The sequence below is a fragment of the Cydia pomonella genome, chromosome 28 (genome assembly GCF_033807575.1).
Source record: "Cydia pomonella isolate Wapato2018A chromosome 28, ilCydPomo1, whole genome shotgun sequence".
In the NCBI taxonomy this organism is placed as follows: domain Eukaryota; kingdom Metazoa; phylum Arthropoda; class Insecta; order Lepidoptera; family Tortricidae; genus Cydia; species Cydia pomonella.
In genome coordinates this window covers 3,680,784-3,700,641 of record NC_084730.1, presented here as the reverse complement: position 1 = coordinate 3,700,641, position 19,858 = coordinate 3,680,784, and the positions used below count along the sequence as shown (strand labels likewise).

The 19,858-nt window shown below is 36.8% G+C and overlaps 2 protein-coding genes and 1 long non-coding RNA gene across 4 annotated transcripts in view; 2 read left to right on the top strand and 1 right to left on the bottom strand.

Moving 5' to 3' along the window:
- The window catches only part of LOC133533143 (importin subunit alpha-1-like), a 31,798-nt gene extending 27,055 nt beyond the window's left edge, over nt 1-4,743 (bottom strand). Inside the window, exons 1-2 of the mRNA XM_061872109.1 lie at nt 4,014-4,743; nt 402-555 (exon numbers count right to left, since the gene is read on the bottom strand). Coding sequence (XP_061728093.1) covers nt 402-555; nt 4,014-4,076 — 217 coding nt within the window. The 5' untranslated portion in view covers nt 4,077-4,743. The remainder of the gene's footprint in view (nt 1-401; nt 556-4,013) is intronic.
- Nucleotides 1-19,858, top strand: part of LOC133533144 (uncharacterized) — a 79,367-nt gene that overhangs the window by 13,881 nt on the left and 45,628 nt on the right. The gene's annotated exons all lie outside the window — the stretch shown is intronic.
- LOC133532927 (homeobox protein PKNOX2-like) overlaps nt 5,300-19,858 on the top strand; it is a 52,490-nt gene continuing 37,931 nt past the window's right edge. Inside the window, exon 1 of one of the 2 annotated variants that reach the window (XM_061871793.1) lies at nt 5,300-6,231. The gene's annotated coding sequence lies outside the window, so the exon portion shown is untranslated. The remainder of the gene's footprint in view (nt 6,232-19,858) is intronic. The other variant, XM_061871792.1, reaches the window with a different exon arrangement.

Below are 19,858 nucleotides of genomic sequence, written 5' to 3'. Positions count from 1 at the left end.
AATGATAAAGAGCCGACCATGTTAGCCCTTCAGGGCTGCTTATGAAGACCCATAACCCATCTTTGACAATGTCAGCGGGCTTGAAGTTTCTCTTGGCGTCTGCAGAAAGGGCTCTGCGTTTGAGGATCAGCTAGCCCAGGCCTGCTTATAAAGACATAACCCACCTTTGACAATTTCAGCAGGGCTGGGAAGTTTCTCAACAGGCTGAAGATCTTCCTTCTTGGCCTCTGGAGACAGGGCTCTGCGTTTGAGGAGCTTCTCATTTCTGGTCTGCTTTTGGAGACACATAACCCACCTTTGACAATGTCAGGGGCAGGGAAGTTTATCTTGGCCTCGGGAGAAAGCGCTCTGCTTTTGTGGACCAGTGAGCCCAAGCCTGCTTATGAAGACACATAACCCACCTTTGACAATTTCAGCAGGGCTGGGAAGTTTCTCAACAGGCTGAAGATCTTCCTCCTTAGCCTCTGGAGACAGGGCTCTGCGTTTGAGGAGCTGCTCATCTCTAGCCTGCTTGCGGAGCGCTACGCTTAGCTCGGCGCGTTTGCGACGGAGATCCTGAAGAAATATAAAAATGTATATTTTTTCCTTCACGCAGGGTGTTTTTTCCCATATTTTGCGAGGTGAACTGAATATATATTATAGTCACACCATACTGAGCAACTTTTACTATGGAACCAAACTAGAAATCGCGAAAAATATTGGCTGTTTCAAACACTTTGGTTGATCAGATGTCGATGTTTCCTATGTAAGAGCAAAATTTTTGGGGATTTCGGGATTGGCCCCATGGTTGCTCAGTATGACCTGGATAGTCATCAGGTCATCACGCAAACCTTGCCTAAGGGAAGAGCGACCATTATTAGGAAAGTTTCGTCTATCTCTATCTCTCTATCGCTCGAATACGCAAGAGCGACAGAAACAAAAAGCTATACGGGAACTTTGCTGCTAATTATACATCATATCAGTGGATGTTGAAAAGTTCTTCTCTCGAGAGTTATATCACTTACATGTCATGAATCATGTTTAAAAAAAGAAGACAGTAGAATTTCTTTTACACAAAATACACATACACAGAATTCCTTGCGCGTGCGCATTGTTTACATTTTTTATACTCTCAAATAATGATTTAAATGAAATCTCTAAACAAATAACATGCATTTTCGACTTTACATAGTCGCAGTCTGTTTGGCCATAACAATCAAGGAGTAAAGCATACCTCATCCATTTTATTTTTTTGGTGAAAAAGTAGACACACACTATTTCACTAAGTACCTAGACCTAGCGAGCTTCTTCCCATAGTACTACTAGTGTTGCCATAAGAGCAAAGGGCGGAAGGCAATGATACCAAAAAAGTCTTTTTTTCTTGTTTTTATTATGTATATAAATAAAAACAATAAAAAAAACAACAACAACCTTAAAATAAGAAATTATAATAAATTTTAATATAAAATATAACTTTCCATCAGAGAAGGGTCCTTGCCTCATGTGCATACGGAACATTCCTTTAGAAAAGGTTCAAATAAATAAATAAATAAATATTATAGGACATTATTACACAAATTGACTAAGTCCCACAGTAAGCTCAATAAGGCTTGTGTCAAATGCAGCTAAGGACCCTTTTTTCCTAGGTCCTTACAAACATGAAGCATAAGGACCCTTCTCTGATGGAAAGCCGCAAATATTCTTACTATTATATTTTGTAATTTTAAATATTTCTTGAATGGGAGTTTAGCCCAGTCAATTGTAGGTCAATCATCAAATGATATTTCGTACATAAGTAACTCATTGGTATAAATAAATAAATAAATAATAGGACATTATTACACAAATTGACTAAAGTCCCACAGTAAGCTCAATAAGGCTTGTGTTGAGGGTACTTAGACAACGATATATATAATATATAAATATTTATAAATACTTAAATACATAGAAAACACCCATGACTCAGGAACAAATGCTCATCACACGAATAACTGCCCTTACCAGGATTTGAACCCGGGACCATCAGCTATCAGCTGGTATGAGCCGAGGTTTGAACCCGCGACCTGCGGATAGCAAGTCGTACGCTCTTAGCGCTAGGTTAGCAGCACTTGGCACTGAGAGTGTTAAACAAAAATGACAAAAATTCTAAGACTGAAAGTATAAGTGTCCAAATAGAAGTATTTTTCTCACACTAGTTTTAGGTTGACGTCTGGTTTTGAATAAATCAATAACTGATACCACTGAATTTAGGTCCCTACTTGACTGGAATAAAATCATTACCCATTAGCTCTGGTATGAGCTTTCAAGAAATATGAATTACCAGACTTATGTTTATGATGTATTCATATATTTTTGTTACATTCAAATCATGAATGTATGAAAGAATTTGAACCACATCTAGTCTGGTTCAGCTACTTATTATAATTGATTATTTATAACTACAACTTTGGGAACAAATTGCATTATTTTTATGAAATACCCATTTTGATGTGTGTTTATATATTAATTTGTCTACTTGCAGCTATGCAGCTAAAATGGTTTAGGTGACCATCAGTGGCAGCCTTAGGGGGTGGCTAGCAGGGCTATCGCCCGGGGCCTCGGGCTAGTGAGGGCCTCGCATCAACCCGATCACATGTTTACAAAGGCCCTTTTAAAGCAGATTTTTACAAGGGCCGCTCGTGGCTTCGCAAGGTTAAAGCCACTAATAGTGATAATGCAATGACATAGTAAACATAGATCTGATGATACAAGGACTTCTAACAGCCAAGCAAGGGTTAAATTGGTTTTAAAATATCTCCTGACTATACATTACTCTATTTTTATTATAAGATTTGCTCTCATTTATATCTATGAAATAACACAGCACAATAAAAAATGTTACAGAATTGTTGACCTGAATTATAAACAAGTTTATTGTATGAAGGAGCTATTGGTTTCCAACCCTATAGCTACTTCCAACAAGGATGTACGACTTTAAGAAATATTATAACCACAATGTTCAAGCCCGTTACAAGTGTTTTGAAGAGTAATTGATAGAGTTGCAAAATCAATAGGACACAATATACTTAGTTTTTGTTTAAATAGCCTATTTGGCACTCCACTGCTGGGCAAGGGCCGCTTTCTTCAGCCACTTGTCACAGTTTAGGTCATGCTCCTACCACTACAAAATGCAGCAAGGTTGCCCCCCCCCATCTCCTTTTTGGGCTGTCTCTGCCGCAGCTAACCTGCTATGTCCATTCAGTGTGCCAATTTAGCTCATCGATACGGGTGCATTTGGCAGACATGTGAATGTATGGGTGGATGCATTTTTTGTGTTATTATTCTGAGTAGTTGTCCAAGTGGCAATTGTGGAACAGTTTATTAGAAGAAAAGTTGTATCACATTCTACTAACATGCTTAGTAGATGACATATGTAACTTATAACTAACATAAATAAGCATGTTTGGTAAATTGCATGGCTGAATAACTAACCGTAATTAGGACAACTGACACTATAAAGTTGATTCACCCATATACTTTACAATATTTTTATTTTGAAAGCTACTTTGCAATCTCACAACACAATCATAGTCAGTAAAAAAATAGTTGACGTGTATGCAATGCATAAATAATTGCCCTTACCGGTATTTGAACCCAAGGCCATTAGCTTCATAAGCAAAGTACACCCAGCATATGTACCAATTAGGCTATATGGTTATCTTAATATTTTACACGAAAATATAATTCACCAATAAAATAGACAACATTATTATTGAAAATGTAACATTAATAACTTGGATATTTAATGCAGTGCAAATTTTATAAAATTATGATATTTTTTCTACCCTCCAGTTTCCTGCGTTAAAATATAACTTTTTTAAATAAAAATCTATTATAATATACAAATTAACATACCTATAAGAGTAATAATATGTTCACTACATATACTTGTAGCTGATATAAAACTTGAAATCGTAGGATATTATTAAAAATATTACCCGAGTTTTTTGATTCGATGTAGAACAAAGGTTTTAACAAAGAAAGTTTATACTTACAGTAGTTCCGATACCGGCGTTTTTGTAAGCTGACAACCGCGAATTATGATTCTTTTCAGACATTATTGAGTGATTATATTAATAAAAGGACCAAAAACTAAAATAAGTAAAGATATCGCAAATTCTCGGACACAAATCGACAGGCTCGACAGCTGGAATCCTCGTTTGTGGTTCGAAAAATAACGGGCGGAAATTAGGGCTGCCAGGGCAAATTAAGATTTTATCTAAACTTTATTATCTTAATTTTAACAGCGATTACTATAGCGATAACTAATTATACTATTTATTTTCAATAAGGAAAAGTTGTTTAAAGACATTATTAGTAATAATACGCATATTATCACTTTAAAGTTGAACTAAAAGTGTTTTTTTTAGTTTTTGGACGCTTGCAATACCAGTCTACGTTCTGAAACTGCATTTTCGTTACAACAAAAATGACGCAAACACTTTCGAAGAGTTTCAATTCAAACGTACGCTATTTAGTATTTTTACTTGAATTCTATTGACAATATTATAAGGTTTAATACCGTGACATTGAAGTTAATAATATACTGGACATTTGGTAGGTTTTGTTACGAAATAAGTACACAGCACCGTTTTGAAACCTAATCAGTCTGTCACCAAGACAATGGCGCTGTATTGGAAAATATATGACAAAAATTTCCAATTTCGTCATTATTACAATGGATATTATTTTATAACTCTAAAAGAAAAATATAATTTGTACCGTTCATTTAAAATTCGTCACAAAATACTTTTAGTCATAATTTACATGATTTTTTAAAATGGTATTTGTAGTCTGTCAGATAACTTTCTCAGTAGAAAAAGGCGCGGAATTCAAATTTTATATGGGACAATAATTCGATAACCATTCGTGCCGCTTTTTTAATGCAGCGGAAATGGCTTACAGACTATAATAACTAATTAACTTTTACTATTTTTTTTTCCGAAATGTTGGCATACATGATTTCGATTACACGTAATTAATCGGGTCATAATCGATCATAAATAAGTATCTTATAAATTGTCGGCTGTAATTTTGAATTTAATTTAGAAGCCGGTACTTACCGATAATGCGTTAAATAATATTTTTGCCAGTTTATTGGCTATTAAAGTTATATAAAATAATTAAATATCATAACATTATCAGCCTATTTATCAATTGATTGCGTAATCAAAAGGTAATAGATATCACGTTTTTCAAAGAGCTCGTTAATTGAAACCCTGTAATCTTCTTTAGATAAGAATCACCCGATTAAACTGAATCAAAGGCGAAATATAAGGCAATGTAATCATTTATTAGAAGATTTTGTGATAGGTCGTCAGTAAATTAGAGTATTCGTACTCCTAATTTAAACACGATTAGTATTAGAAAACGTATAGGGCACTGGGCAAAAATAAATAAAACAACCTTTTTATCGTGGGCATCAGCAAACGAGTTTTCAAAGAGAGCAAAGCCTTAACTTGATTATTAATCAAACTGCAGTGGGACTGCACCAGATTAATGCAGTCGAGATGAACGTCTGAAAAAATAGACACGAATAAAATAAGAAAAAGTAGGAGGCGCTCTCCCGACAGATATTGAGTGGTGGGACGGGCTTAGCCTGCGCAGAGACAAATTATCAGAATACAAAGACACTTTTCATTGCGTCAACCTGTTGTATGATGGACAATTTCAACCGGTGACCTTATTTTAAGAAATAGTTGTAAATTAACGCTATTAAAACGAGTTTAAGAGCCGTCATGAGCCTTTAATTACGCAAACGTTACGCCGCTGGGCGTGACATCACAAATCAGCTCGTTCGGGTTGAAGACAACACGTCGGGCATCCATCCTTTTCATTCGCTATGTTTAGAAAAGGAGGCCGATAGCCGGCAGGCCGGTGCTGATCGTATTCTGTCGAGGGTGTCGCCATTTTCGTTTTGACGAATATTGACAGCACGGCAGACAGACAGTGGCTCGACCGTCGACGGAGCGTCTGCCACTATTTTTATTTTGATAGTTAATCACATAACGTGCTCGTGTTGTATTTGTAATAAAAAGCTGTTTATTTTATTCTATCTCGCGTTACTTGTGATTGATAAATGACTGTTTGAGATTTTTGGTGCTAACCTCCTTTTTAGCTTAGTGTTTTTAAGAACTGCAAGACTGTGATCGATATGTGCAAGATGTGCAGATGACTCCACAGTACCAAGCGACACCGTGTTGTTTTCTTCTGGTAAGTGAGCCTTATTAAGACCGCTATTTGCATTGAATGCTTATTAAAAGTGGCAATGCATTTATTACGATTGGTATTTCGGAAAAAACAATCGTTGGCTGAGCTCAAAGTTGGCTCGTGTTGTGTATTAACGTTGCAAAATGGCAGAGATCCTTTGTTGCGGTAGCTCCAGTTTGTTTACGAACTGTCACGGGCAGTACACGGCTTAAGATATATTGCCTGGGCTGGCGACTATGCGTGGGCCTTTACCGCGAAAGAAACTCGACCTTACGTTTCGCACATAAGGTATGAATTCCCTTAGCATAGATCGCGATAACGGCCCGTAGAATTAATTTATCACACGCCGCGCTTGACAAGTTGAAAACATAAATTCGACCTTGCCGCTCCACGTGGTTTGAAGACATTTATGCTTTCTTTTCTTTATCCGATTATTTTTATTTCGGAATAATCGTATAGAATTATCGATTTTTGGTTTATTTTATTTTATATGTTGGCACAAGATTATATTTTTTTATGAAGATTGCCCTGGGCAAATTTTGACATTACTGATATACGTCAATAATCACTGAAAATTCCATTCCATACTCACTTTCATTTATTATATTTTACAAATATTTGTCTAAACGTTACGAAAACTATCTTAAAATTTTGTGGATGTTTTGGATTATTTTATTAATTTAATAAATAGTGCATCTGGGGCCACCGTTCTTGGAGCGAGTGGATGAAAAATTTTGACGTGGTATTTTTTTTCTATTACTTTTTTATTAGTTCGTTTACAACTATATACATGTTTAAATTATTTATTGTTATCAGTATGTGGATATTGATTACCATAGCCTGACCAGAGTTATATTGTTTTGTACTTTTGTAAAACAACTGCAATGTAACCATGTATGTTTGTACGAGACAAATATTGCAAGTTGAATTTGACCCACTTCCCGGTTTCCGATGATCTGATGATGGAGACAGGAGGTGGCCATAGGAGCTCTGTGATAAAACAACGCAACCTAATTGTGTTTGCGGTTTTTATAATTATCTCAATGAGTTTTAGTTGCATGTGGAAAGAAAAGTACAGCGATAAAAACTTGTGCCATAAAAGAAATTTTTGCCAAAAAATTATGCACCATTCATATCTCAAACTAAACTATTCACTAGCGATCATGCTAACCTAGTGATAGCAGGGGAGTTCGTGACCATGCATCGGGATTTGTGCTGCATGAATGATTTTGTGTATTTATAACTTCCGGATAGGTAGGCTAGTATAGCCACCAAGTGGATGCCGCAAGATAACTGGGGAGGTGGCAGGTCCAGACAGAGATGGCGGGACGACTTAGACACCTTCAGTAACTGGCCAGAAATAGCACAACAACAGGAGCTGTGGAGAACATGGGGAGAGGCCTTCACCCAGTAGCGAGATACTATAATGAGCTATACAAAAAAAATAACCATGTTGTAAAATAATTACCAAACTATGAATTTAAATTTCTAGTTAGCTCCAAATGTGCATTGAATAGTTAAAATAGTATCGGTTTTTACAGTTTCTACATATTAAGTATAAGTTGCTCAGTCAAAACGATTAGTCAATAATGTTTGCTGCTGCTTGCTGTATGTACTATTTATTTATTTTTTGCGACAATAAATGACTTTTTATTTTATTTATTTATTTTTTTATATTTTTCAGCTAGCGTAAAACATTCCCGCAACAATAACCCCGATGTATGTTCATGACTGAGAAGACCTTTATGTTTTAAGATAAACTTATTTAATTAATTGTATGACATAGTATTATAAAGGGCTGGTGGCCTAACAGTAAGAGCATGCAACTTGCAATCTGGAAGTTGTGAGTTCAAACCCCGGCTTGTACCAATGAGCTTTTCGGAATTTATGTATGAAATATCATTCAATATTTACCAGTCACTTTTCGGTGAAGGAAAACATTGTCAGGAAACCGCACTCATCCCAATAAGGCCTAGTTTACCCTCTGGGTTGGAAGGTCAGATGGCAGTTGCTAGCTTAAAAACTAGTGCTTATGCTAATTATTTGGATTAGTTGCCAAGCGGACCCCAATCTCCCATGAACAGTGGCAATAAGCCAGGACACACGCTAGGAAGAAGAGGTTTCCATAATTTAATAAATTTTAGAAAGTGCAGGTTTCCTCACAATGTTTTTGTTTACCAAAAGAGAAATTCGTTACACCCTTGGATGGAATATTGTCTATTACTCCCTGTACGCCAAGTGCAGTAAATGTTTTAACACATTGGCTGCCATGAGCATTACCGGTGGGATCAAAAGCTCTTCTCTTTATTAAACCGCAGTAATAGTCCGAGGAAAAATCATAACAAATGGTGTCCAAGAGGTGGCACATGGAGCCAGAGGAGACCTCGAACAAGATGAGAGGATGAACTCAAACTCACAGCAGGCCCGAACTGGAGAGGGGTGGCCCACGACAGACCCCAATGGAAAGAGCTGGAGAAGGCCTTTGCCAAGCGGCACACTGAATTAACCCATTCATTGCCGACGCCTCATATTTTTACTCATCACGCAGTGCCGCCGCCTTCCACGCGACGACGCGAATTCGCGTCCGCGGCATTACGTTAACATTTCATGGACGCGAGTTCGCGTCCGCGGCATTAGGTTAACCTATTTCAAGGGCGCGAATTCGCGTCCGCGGCATTACGTTGTCAAGGACGCAATTTCGCGTTTTCGGCATCGTAAGTGAAATTTTTGCGCCTAAAAAACAGTTTTTGTCGAAAACGTATTCAGTATAGACGCGACGGCCGTATACTTCAGACGTATATGAGTTTTTAATGGTTTTTAGTAAGATTATAAAAGTTAAAGAAAGTGTTTAAAGCAAGTGTTTAGATAATGGACAAAAATATTAAATATTAAATGCAACCCATTTTATTATAGTTAAATATACAGTCGAAAATGTTTAGTACCCCTGGACATAAACATGTCTGCGTATCTAAATTATTTTAGTAGTTTGTATTATTAATTGCCACAATCACTTATAAAGTATATGGCACATGATTAAATTACTATCATTAAATATTTTTCGCGATAAAAGGTAAATGACAATTACCTAATATAAACATAATGGACGGGAATCCGCCTCCGCTTCACCCGAAATGAAAATGTTGAGTATTACAAATGTGTTTATTTTAATAACCGGTAACAGTATACAATTTGTCTTTAAAAATTACATCTCGGGATAAGTTTTTTTAAATAAGTGTTTTTCTAGCAAAAACTATTTTTTCTAAATTACAAATGCACTGAATCCAAAAACCGAAGTATAATATTCTCCTTCAAAAAATAAATAAATAGTTGTTTTCTAGTAAAAAAACGAGGCCGCGAAATCGCGACCCCGGAATTACGATCGGACGTGAATTCGCGTCTTCGGCATCCGAGATAAGAATTATGAAAATTACAAATGCACTGAATCTAAAAACCAGCAACAGTATAATATTATCCTTCATAAATAAAGTAACATTTTGGTATCAGCATTTAAGTACAGTTGTTTTCTAGCAAAAAAAAACACAACTCGAGGACGCGAAATCGCGTCCTCGGCATAACGATTACACATAACATGGGACGCGAATTCGCGTCTTCGGCATCCGAGATAAGAATTATGAAAATTACAGATGCACTGAATCCAAAAACCAGCAACAGTATAATATTATCCTTCATAAATAAAGTAACATTTTGGTATCAGCATTTAAGTACAGTTGTTTTCTAGCAAAAAAAAAACAAATAACTCGAGGACGCGAAATCGCGTCCTCGGCATTACGATTACACATACATAGGACGCGAATTCGCGTCTTCGGCAATGAATGGGTTAAGAGACATACTCTAACTCAGAATAAAAGGGCTTAATAGATAATAAATAGAATAGTCCGATGCTGTAAGCACTCTAGGCGCGCTAGAGTCCGACCGTCCGTTGTCTCAATTGCATTTAACTAGCCATATTAAGAGAAGAAACACGAATGTTTAGGCAAATGGATGATTTTTTTGCTCATTTTTTATAATCATTCTGCGTTTTCCCGGCATTTTGCCACGGTTTACTTGATGCGTGGGGTCAGCTGTGAAATTTAATACTAATAATTGGCACAGGCACTAATTTTTAAGACAGCGACAGATACTAGGTACTAGGCCTTCTTGGGATAACGACAGTTGTTCCCAACAGGGAAACTAGGCCTTGTTGGGAGTAGTCCATAGCCGAAAATTAAAAATCAAACGATATTTCGTACGCTCCAAGAAACGCACGACCCGGTTTTGAACCCGCGACTTTCGATTCAGTCACATTTACAGCTAGGCCACCAAAGCTTCTAACGCAACTTTATGACAAGAAAAACCTCGTCCCAAACCGAGACATCGCCATTTTATAAATCAAAGGCAGAAAATCCACGTTATCCATTTTAACGACTGGCGGATTGACATACACTGCGCCTTTATTGACTGAGCGAATTCGAAGAGAGAGCGAAGTGTCTTTGTTACTGCTTGGGCAAAAATGCTTTCGCATGTCCGGCTGTTCACCTCTATCGACAGATTCTTCTGAAATGTTAATTATCTTGATCTTCCTCGCGTTTTCCCGGCATTATGCCACGGCTCATGGGAGCCTGGGGTCCGCTTGGAGACTAATCCCCATAATTGGCGTAGACACTAGTTTTTACGAAAGCTACTGCCATCTGACCTACCAACCAAGAGGGTTAGGCCTTATTCGGATTAGTCCGGTTTCCTCACGATGTTTTCCTTCACCGAAAAGCGACTGGTAAATGTCAAATGAAAAGCATAGATCCCTTCAACATAAAACAAATAATTGAAAAAGAAGACACGCTAGACTCATTTATAAAATATATTAAATATGTAATAGACACACTAAAGACCTTCAACAAAACATAGAAACATAACTTACCAGATAGATCGCACTTTTAGCGCCGCCTATCAAGGCGAAAACTTGAAAATTTCGGACACGGCCGCCCGTAACATCGGGGGCCAGTCTCACCAAAATGCTACTACATAGTCACCAATAACCACAACAATAGACAGTACCTACGAAACAAAGAGCGACCGGCCGCCCGTAATTCTAGCGAGGGCCGATTGACTCACACCAATGACTACAAGCGAAAAAAAAAGTCAAATGATATTATAAAAAATGAGAGTTCTCTGAAAAGGACTCATGTCTGTACAAGACTCGGGTCCCTAACAAGTTGAAGAGAACTGAAGTTTAGACTTAATTATAAGAATCTGAAAAACTGAGTCGCGTTTTAAAGCAGAGGACTGAAAGGACTCGAGTCTTAAAGTCTGAACCAACACTCAACACTAGACGTGACGCGTTAAAGTACTCGTAAATCTCATGAAATGCACGACCGTATTAGCTGCTTCAATGTAGTAGTAGTAGTAAACTCTTTATTGTACAAAAATACATAATAAAAGGAACTTACAATTAGGAAAAGCTAAGTACAAAGGCGAACTTATCCCTTCAAGGGATCTCTTCCAGTTAACCTTCCAGTAGATGAGAGGAGAGAGTGAGAAGAGGGTGACAAACGCAGCAACATGTACAACAAGGTACTAGAAAGTAGAGGATACAAATACATACAAAATCTATAGGATAAACATACATATATTACACAAAAAAGTAATAGGGAAATTAATCTAAAAAAAAAAGAATGAAAAAAGTGGAAAATAATTAGTAATTATACACTGCAGTCAGATAACCACAGTTCTTCAACCTAACCTTGAGCGACGCAACAGATTGTGCTTGTCTGAGCGGAATAGGCAGCACATTCCACAGAATGTAATGTAGAATATTCTTCAGATTTTTGAAGTTCTCTTTCTAACCCCGTGGACCGATATCTGTGCATTTTCATGCCTAAGCCATTCATTTATTACGTACGATGATTAAGTGGAAGGGGGTAGGACTATAATTATTTTTTATTACAAGGGGGTGGGAGGGAGTCTTGATAGTTCTTACGTATGATCACACAGATGCGCAAAGTTGGGATCATACTTTGAAATGAAAACCTATTGATACAGACAGATTTTAATCGGTCGAGGGGTTTCCAAGAAACATTTTTTGATAAAGTGAATATATTCGGAGATAATCGCTCCGAAAGAAAAAAAAATGTGCCCCCCCCCTCTAACTTTTGAACCATAGGTCCAAAAAATATGAAAAAAATCGTGGAAGTGGAGCTTAAGAAATACATTAAATGAAAACTATAGCGGACATGATCAGTTTAGCTGTTTTTGAGTTATCGCAAAAAGTTTCCCCTTCATAGTAAAAAGACTTACTTTAATTAGGTACTGATTATGCAAATTTGCCTATTTGTTTAACTCGAGTGAAAGGTACCGTTTTATCCCTTGGTTAACAATTTACTATACTTTAAGCTCCAGTTTAGCTTATTGTGACGGAAGAGTAACTACGGAACCCTACACTGAGCGTGGCCCGACATGCTCTTGGCCGATTTTTTACAAATGTTTTACTTTAGTGCTATCTATATAACACTGCCGTTATATAGATCTCTGGCAGATAACGTACAGCCTAACATGGGCCTAAAACTTCGACCTTGAAATGTATAATATATACTCTGAAAATATTGTAGAAAGGAAGGATTATTTTAAATGTCAACCCTTAACTCGCTTTCCACGTGAGCTCCGTTCGGACTCCGAAAGCCGGAACCTGATCTTCAGAGTCCGCTTAGCTCGCAATGATGCATACATGTGCTTCCACTGAATAAGACTGGAATTCCATGTCACCTTGTTACCCCGGTCCGCTCAGTCCGTTGCCTCCGTTTCCGCTCATTACTTTTTTTTTGAAAAGGGAATGAAAACGTTAAAAGAGTTATTAGAAACTTCTATGCGGACGAAGACGCGGGCAGAGGCTTGTATTTCTAACGACCATTTTTGCGTTCAAGATCAAATAAATAACAACACTTACTCCTAATATACACTGGAACCCATAACTTGTTCAGGAAAGTTATTAAAATTTAGCCATATCTTTCTACTCCAATTATACAGGCGGGCAAGAGTACTCTCATAACGAAACAGACACATATCTTCCAAAAATCCAATAAATATAAGCTCTTTTAGTTTTAAGCAGGTTCGAGGCGTCACTTGTCTGTAATGGGGGTCCTTTCCCGCCTTTTTCGCTGTCAAAGTCTTTTTTCGCGGGCGAAATTCCGTTTCGTTTCTGCATCGGTGCCAGATTTTTGGATAATAATTTTAATATTCTTCCTCGGTTAGCCACGTTCCTTTGTTACAACACAAAGGAGTAAAGTTTGCGTTAAGTTGTTCAAGGAATGATATATGAGTTATCTTTACGTTGGTTTATTTTTGACGTAAGAGGGGTGTCGATGTTGAATTTGAACTGTCGAGTGTGCTCTTACAATATGTCTATTTCAATTTTAGACTGCTTTGATAAGAATGAAGAACGGTTAAAGCGTAAACTGAAATAGATGTTCTCTCGATTTCGGGGTATTATTTTTTAGTTGTTGGTAGATTGGCAATCCTGCAGTTTTCTGTGCTGCTGTTTAATTTAATAAACAGTTGCATAAATTACTAAAAAAGTCCATTACTCAGTTAAATCTCAAATATTGAGTTACGTACCTGAAGTACTGAAATATATTGCCTAACACACAGTTTTTCTTGTAATTTACCAACTCGTACATATGATATTTATTTTTTTAAGACAATGTCAAACATAAATATAACTAGTTAAAACATTACCGTTTTCCAAATCGAATGCTTAGGGCGCGTATTCACTATAAACAATTTTGTTTATAAACAGTGTTGGTAAACAATGTTTATCGGAAAATGTATGGTACTTATTTCGAAACATTGCTTATAAACCGTGTTTCTAAATAAAAATTGTTATAGTGAATACGTGGCTTAAAATTAAACTAGTTGGGTATTTTCGCAGCACTTCATATATATATTTTATCAGGGGTCATAGGGTTATGATTTTACCGTTTTTTTTGTATATTTGTATTGTATTCTTATTATATGCAAGCCAAGCTACTAAAACTCAGTTTAAATTAATGGAATGGGCCGTAAATCGATTGGGTTTTATGGCTCGTATGAATTAAATAGACTACCATTTTTAGCTGAATCTCAAATAGCAAAATGCACGCATAAAATCTATAGTACCTGTAGTGTTTTTTTAAATTGTTTACTTGTTTCTTTACCTACAGCCTTATTATTACCAGGGAGGGAGAAACGGCAGCATTCGGTCATTCTCGCCTCCGTTCGGCTCAGCATTGCTCCGAGCAAATGTTAGAGTTCGCACAACTTGACGTCCCTTTGCGTGCACCCATAGATAAGATAATGACATGAATTTTGACAACCCTAAACAGCCGATAGGGATAGTGCCGTACATTATTAAGGGATAGCACGATTCGCCCCTGAATCGCTGTCAAACTTCGGTTTTGTAGGAAGTTTCTTTTCTGTAGGATAGTACTAAATATTACTTATTCTGTGTTATTACGCTATTCTCTGACAACTTGAATATGGAATGACGTAACTGTCCGCCCATAAAAAGCACGCATCACAAAGATATAGGGGAAATGATTTTTAGTTTCGTACAGTTCCGATTTCCCATGGGTACTGACTGTACTGAGGTGTTGTCTATGTCCGGAGAAGGGTAACCTTTAAGCATAGAGTCAGATCAAGCTAAGTTAGCAACGATTTTGATAGCCCAGCCTGTGCATTTTGCAAGTGTTAAGTTAACGCCATAATTTCATAGAAGAGGCAGACAACAGGCGGTCTTATCGCTAAAGAGTGATCTCTTCCAGACAACCATTGGGTAGAGGCAATAGAGAAGTTAATCGAAACAGTAGGTGTTGCTAAAACGTTATGAAGCCTACATTCACACACACAATTACAGTGAATAAACATACACATATAAGGAATACAAATAGACATACATATAAATATATATAAAATTAACGGAAACAGCTAAATATGATAGCAGCATGTCAGCCACAGAGTAAAAATAACTATGTACTATATTAACATATAGATGATATTTTTCAATTTTTCACTCTAAAATACCTGTCAATAACTCCATGTTTCATAGAAAATGACAGCCGTAGCTGGCATAATCAGTTAAAGAATCAGGTTTCAGCAGCCAGTATATTATAAAAAAAAAAAACAAGAAGAAACTGTAAAATAAACAAAGACGCTGCTCAAACGCGCTGGCCGAAAAGAAAAGCGAGGGAAAGCCGCTGCAGGCGGAAGCGGTTCGGAATTCAAATTTGAAATTGGATCGGGGTGCTGACGCGGCACCCTAGCAGTGCGGGTTTGTTGCGACGGTTTTCGCGTGCCGTTCCGTTACGACGAATGTGTGTATTGTGTCCTTTCTTCGCAAGCTAGTATTCCAGGCAAATTAAGTCTTATCGGAGATCGGAAAATGTAAGATGTTAAATGTCAGTCATAATGTTTATCATTAAAAATCTATATGATAATGTTTTTAACCACCGTTGACTATTTAGTATTATAATTTATGTATGTAGTTACTAGTTACAAAAATGTATCTTATACGCCACCATCCTGCTACAATGGAGCAAGTAACGTACAAGGTGTAACAAAAACAATAAGTTAGACTGATGTTACTTAGTGATGTGATACGACTTTAAATTTTTGAACTGGAAAATACTGGACACTGACATAGGCTCAACAGCTAAATAGCTGCTCGCGTATAATTACATGAAAATAATAATAAAAAGGTGTGTAAAAAAAAATCTGCTTTTTCCTAATTAGAAATTTAGAACACGATACCGTTACCGAATATACCCTAAAACGGATTCCCACTATAGTCAAACCAAGATAAGTTCGCAGCGATTTTGATAGCCCAGACGGTGTAAGTGTCAAGTAAACGTCATAATTTCATAGAAGTTAGACGTTTAAAGCCGTGCGCCGTCTGGGCTATCCAAATCGCTGCGAACTTATCTTGGTTTGACTATAGTGGGAATCCGTTTAAGGGTATATTCGGTAACGGTATCGTGTTCTAAGTAGTAAAAAGCAAAAGATTTTTTTTTTACACACCTTTTTAGGGTTTCGTAGCCAAATGGCAAAAAACGGAACCCTTAGAGATTCGTCATGTCCGTCTGTCTGTCCGATTATGTCACCGCCACTTTTTTCCGAAACTATAAGAGCTATACTGTTCAAACTTGGTAAGTAGATGTATTCTATGAACCGCATTAGGATGTTTACACAAAAATAGAAAAAAAACAATAAAGGGTGTAGCAGGATAGCCTAGGAAAAATTGCCCCCAGCGATTTTGGGCCGAAACTGTAATCAAACGATGCCTTTTGGGGAGGTTATACTCTGCACAAAGTTTCATCCCTCTGTTACCCCCTGGGGGTGAAAAAAACCCGATTAACCCCAAAACTGTTTTAATAATTTTTTCCTAAACTATGAAAGTGACGAATTTCAAATTTCGTACAAATATTAATAAGACTAAAAGCTATGTGCTAAAAAAATATTAACCCCCTAACCATTGAAATTCTTGTAAAAAAAACAAAAATAAAAAAAGAATCAACCTGTATATCAAGTTTGGCTCATGGTACCACACCATTTTTTTTTTCAAAAATGAACCAGTTTATATTGTACATGATACAAAAGTTTCATGGACCTACTCCAGAAGGAACATTGCGAAATTAATATGTACTGGCTCTTTGGTGCGTACTATTCATTGAACTCCCACTAAGAGCCTTGCATTATTAATAAACAATGGCTTGCGATCAGACCGCTGGCGCTGCTCGTGCCCGATTTGAAAAAGGTGGGGATAAAGAAGTATGAATCAAACTCATTTGTATTTATAAAAACATTTTTAGGGTTCCGTAGTCAACTAGGAACCCTTATAGTTTCGCCATGTCCGCCTGCCTGTCTGTCTGTCTGTCTGTCCGAGGCTTTGCTCCGTGATCGTTAGTGCTAGAATGCTGAAATTTGGCATGGATATATAAACCAATAAAACCGACAAAGTCGTACAATAAAATCTAAAAATTTAATTTTTTGAGGGTACCTCCCCTACACGTAAAGTGGGGGTGAATTTTTGTTTTTTGCTTCAATCCTACAGTGTGGGGTATCGTTGGAAAGGTATTTCAAAACTAATAGGGGTCTTCAACAAACATTTTTTGATTAAGTGAATATATTCGGAGATAATCGCTCCGAAAGAAAAAAAAAATGTGTCCCCCCCCCCCTCTAACTTTTGAACCATAGGTCCAAAAAAAATTTAAAAAATTGTGGAAGTAGAGCTTAAGAAAGACATTAAATGAAAACTATAGCGGACATGATCAGTTTAGCTGTTTTTGAGTTATCGCAAAAAGTTTCCCCTTCATAGTAAAAAGACATACTTTAATTAGGTACTGATTATGCAAATTTGCCTATTTGTTTAACTCACGTGAAAGGTACCGTTTCATCCCTTGGTTAACAATTTACTATACTTTAAGCTCCAGTTTAGCTTATTGTGACGGAAGAGTAACTACGGAACCCTACACTGAGCGTGGCCCGACATGCTCTTGGCCGGTTTTTTTAAATTATTTTGTTTTCGGGTCCGAGACGTTGCGTATTAAGCATGATACGAGTATAATGATTAGTAGCTACGAAATAGTACGTTTATTTAAATTTCGCAATATTCCTTCTGGAGTAGGTCCATGAAACTTTTATATAATATAGAATATAAATTGGTACATTTAAAAAAAAATGGTGTGTGTACCATGAGCCAAACTTGAGATCCATGTACAAATGAGTTTGATTCATACTTCTTTATCCCCACCTTTTTCAAATCGGGCACGAGCAGCGGTCCGATCGCAAGCCATTGTTTATTAATAATGCAAGGCTCTTAGTGGGAGTTCAATGAATAGTACGCACCAAAGAGCCAATACATATTAATTTCGCAATGTTCCTTCTGGAGTAGGTCCATGAAACTTTTGTATCATGTAGAATATAAACTGGTTCATTTTTGAAAAAAAAAAAATGGTGTGGTACCATGAGCCAAACTTGATATACAGGTTGATTCTTTTTTTATTTTTGTTTTTTTTTACAAGAATTTCAATGGTTAGGGGGTTAATATTTTTTTAGCACATAGCTTTTAGTCTTATTAATATGTGTACGAAATTTGAAATTCGTCACTTTCATACTTTAGGAAAAAATAATTAAAACAGTTTTGGGGTTAATCGGGTTTTTTTCACCCCCAGGGGGTAACAGAGGGATGAAACTTTGTGCAGAGTATAACCTCCCCAAAAGGCATCGTTTGATTACAGTTTCGGCCCAAAATCGCTGGGGGCAATTTTTCCTAGGCTATCCTGCTACACCCTTTTGGGGGTTCCCCATACTTAGAACTGAAACTCAAAAAATCTTTTTTCATCAAACCCATACGTGTGGGGTATCAGTGGATAGGTCTTCAAAAATGATATTGAGGTTTCTAATATCATTTTTTTCTAAAATGAACAGTTTGCGCGAGAGACGCTACCAAAGTGGTAAAATGTGTGTCCAAAGTGGTAAAATGTTGAACGAGATCTAGTATTAAAGAATTAGATCTAGAATTCTAAGCTGAATAGTTTGCGCGAGAGACACTTCCAAAGTGGTAAAATGTGTCCCCCCCCCCCCCCCCCCCCCGTAACTTCTAAAATAATCGAATGAAAAATCTAAAAAAAATATATGATATACATTGTCATGCAAACTTCCACCGAAAATTGGTTTGAACGAGATCTAGTAAGTAGTTTTTTTAATACGTCATAAAATTTAAAAAAGATTTTTTTTTCATCAAACCCATACGTGTGGGGTATCTATGGATAGGTCTTCAAAAATGATATTTAGGTTTCTAATATCATTTTTTTCTAAACTGAATAGTTTGCGCGAGAGACACTTCCAAAGTGAAAAAAATTGTGTCCCCCCACCCCTGTAACTTCTAAAATAACAGAAAGAAAAATCAAAAAAAAAATATGATATACATTACCATGCAAACTTCCACCGAAAATTGGTTTGAACGAGATCTAGTAAGTAGTTTTTTTAATACGTCATATAATTAAAAAAAAATTTTTTTTTTTCATTAAACCCATACCTACGTGTGGGGTATCTATTCTATGGATAGGTCTTCAAAAATGATATTTAGGTTCTTAATATAATTTTTTCGGTAAAATGTGTGTCCAAAGTGGTAAAATGTTGAACAAGATCTAGTAAGTAGATTTTTTTTAATACGTCATAAATGGTACGGAACCCTTCATGCGCGAGTCCGACTCGCACTTGGCCGCTTTTTATTATTATTATTCTCTTATATCTTGGTTTGACTCTATTTTGTTTAACCCTTGTATACATACTAGTTATTAAACTGAAAATTATGAAAGTTAGGCTATTTGCTCTAAGGGGTCGGCAAACTTTTGAGAAGAATAGCCAATCGCAGTAGAAATCACTAATTTTAGGAACCTCAGAGGCGTTTTGTTTTCCTTGGTCTGGGTCTTGGTCTTGCTCGAAGTTCATCCTTAATTTCTCGACACGTGGCAAACCAAGAACAAGCGGGCTTGGACATGGGGTTCTTCTATAAGCAGATATTTAAGAGTTATCAAAGGTTGGTAACGCTTAAGTGGCTCCTCCGATATTATTTATGTCCTTGGGTGGCGAAGACTGCTTCGCA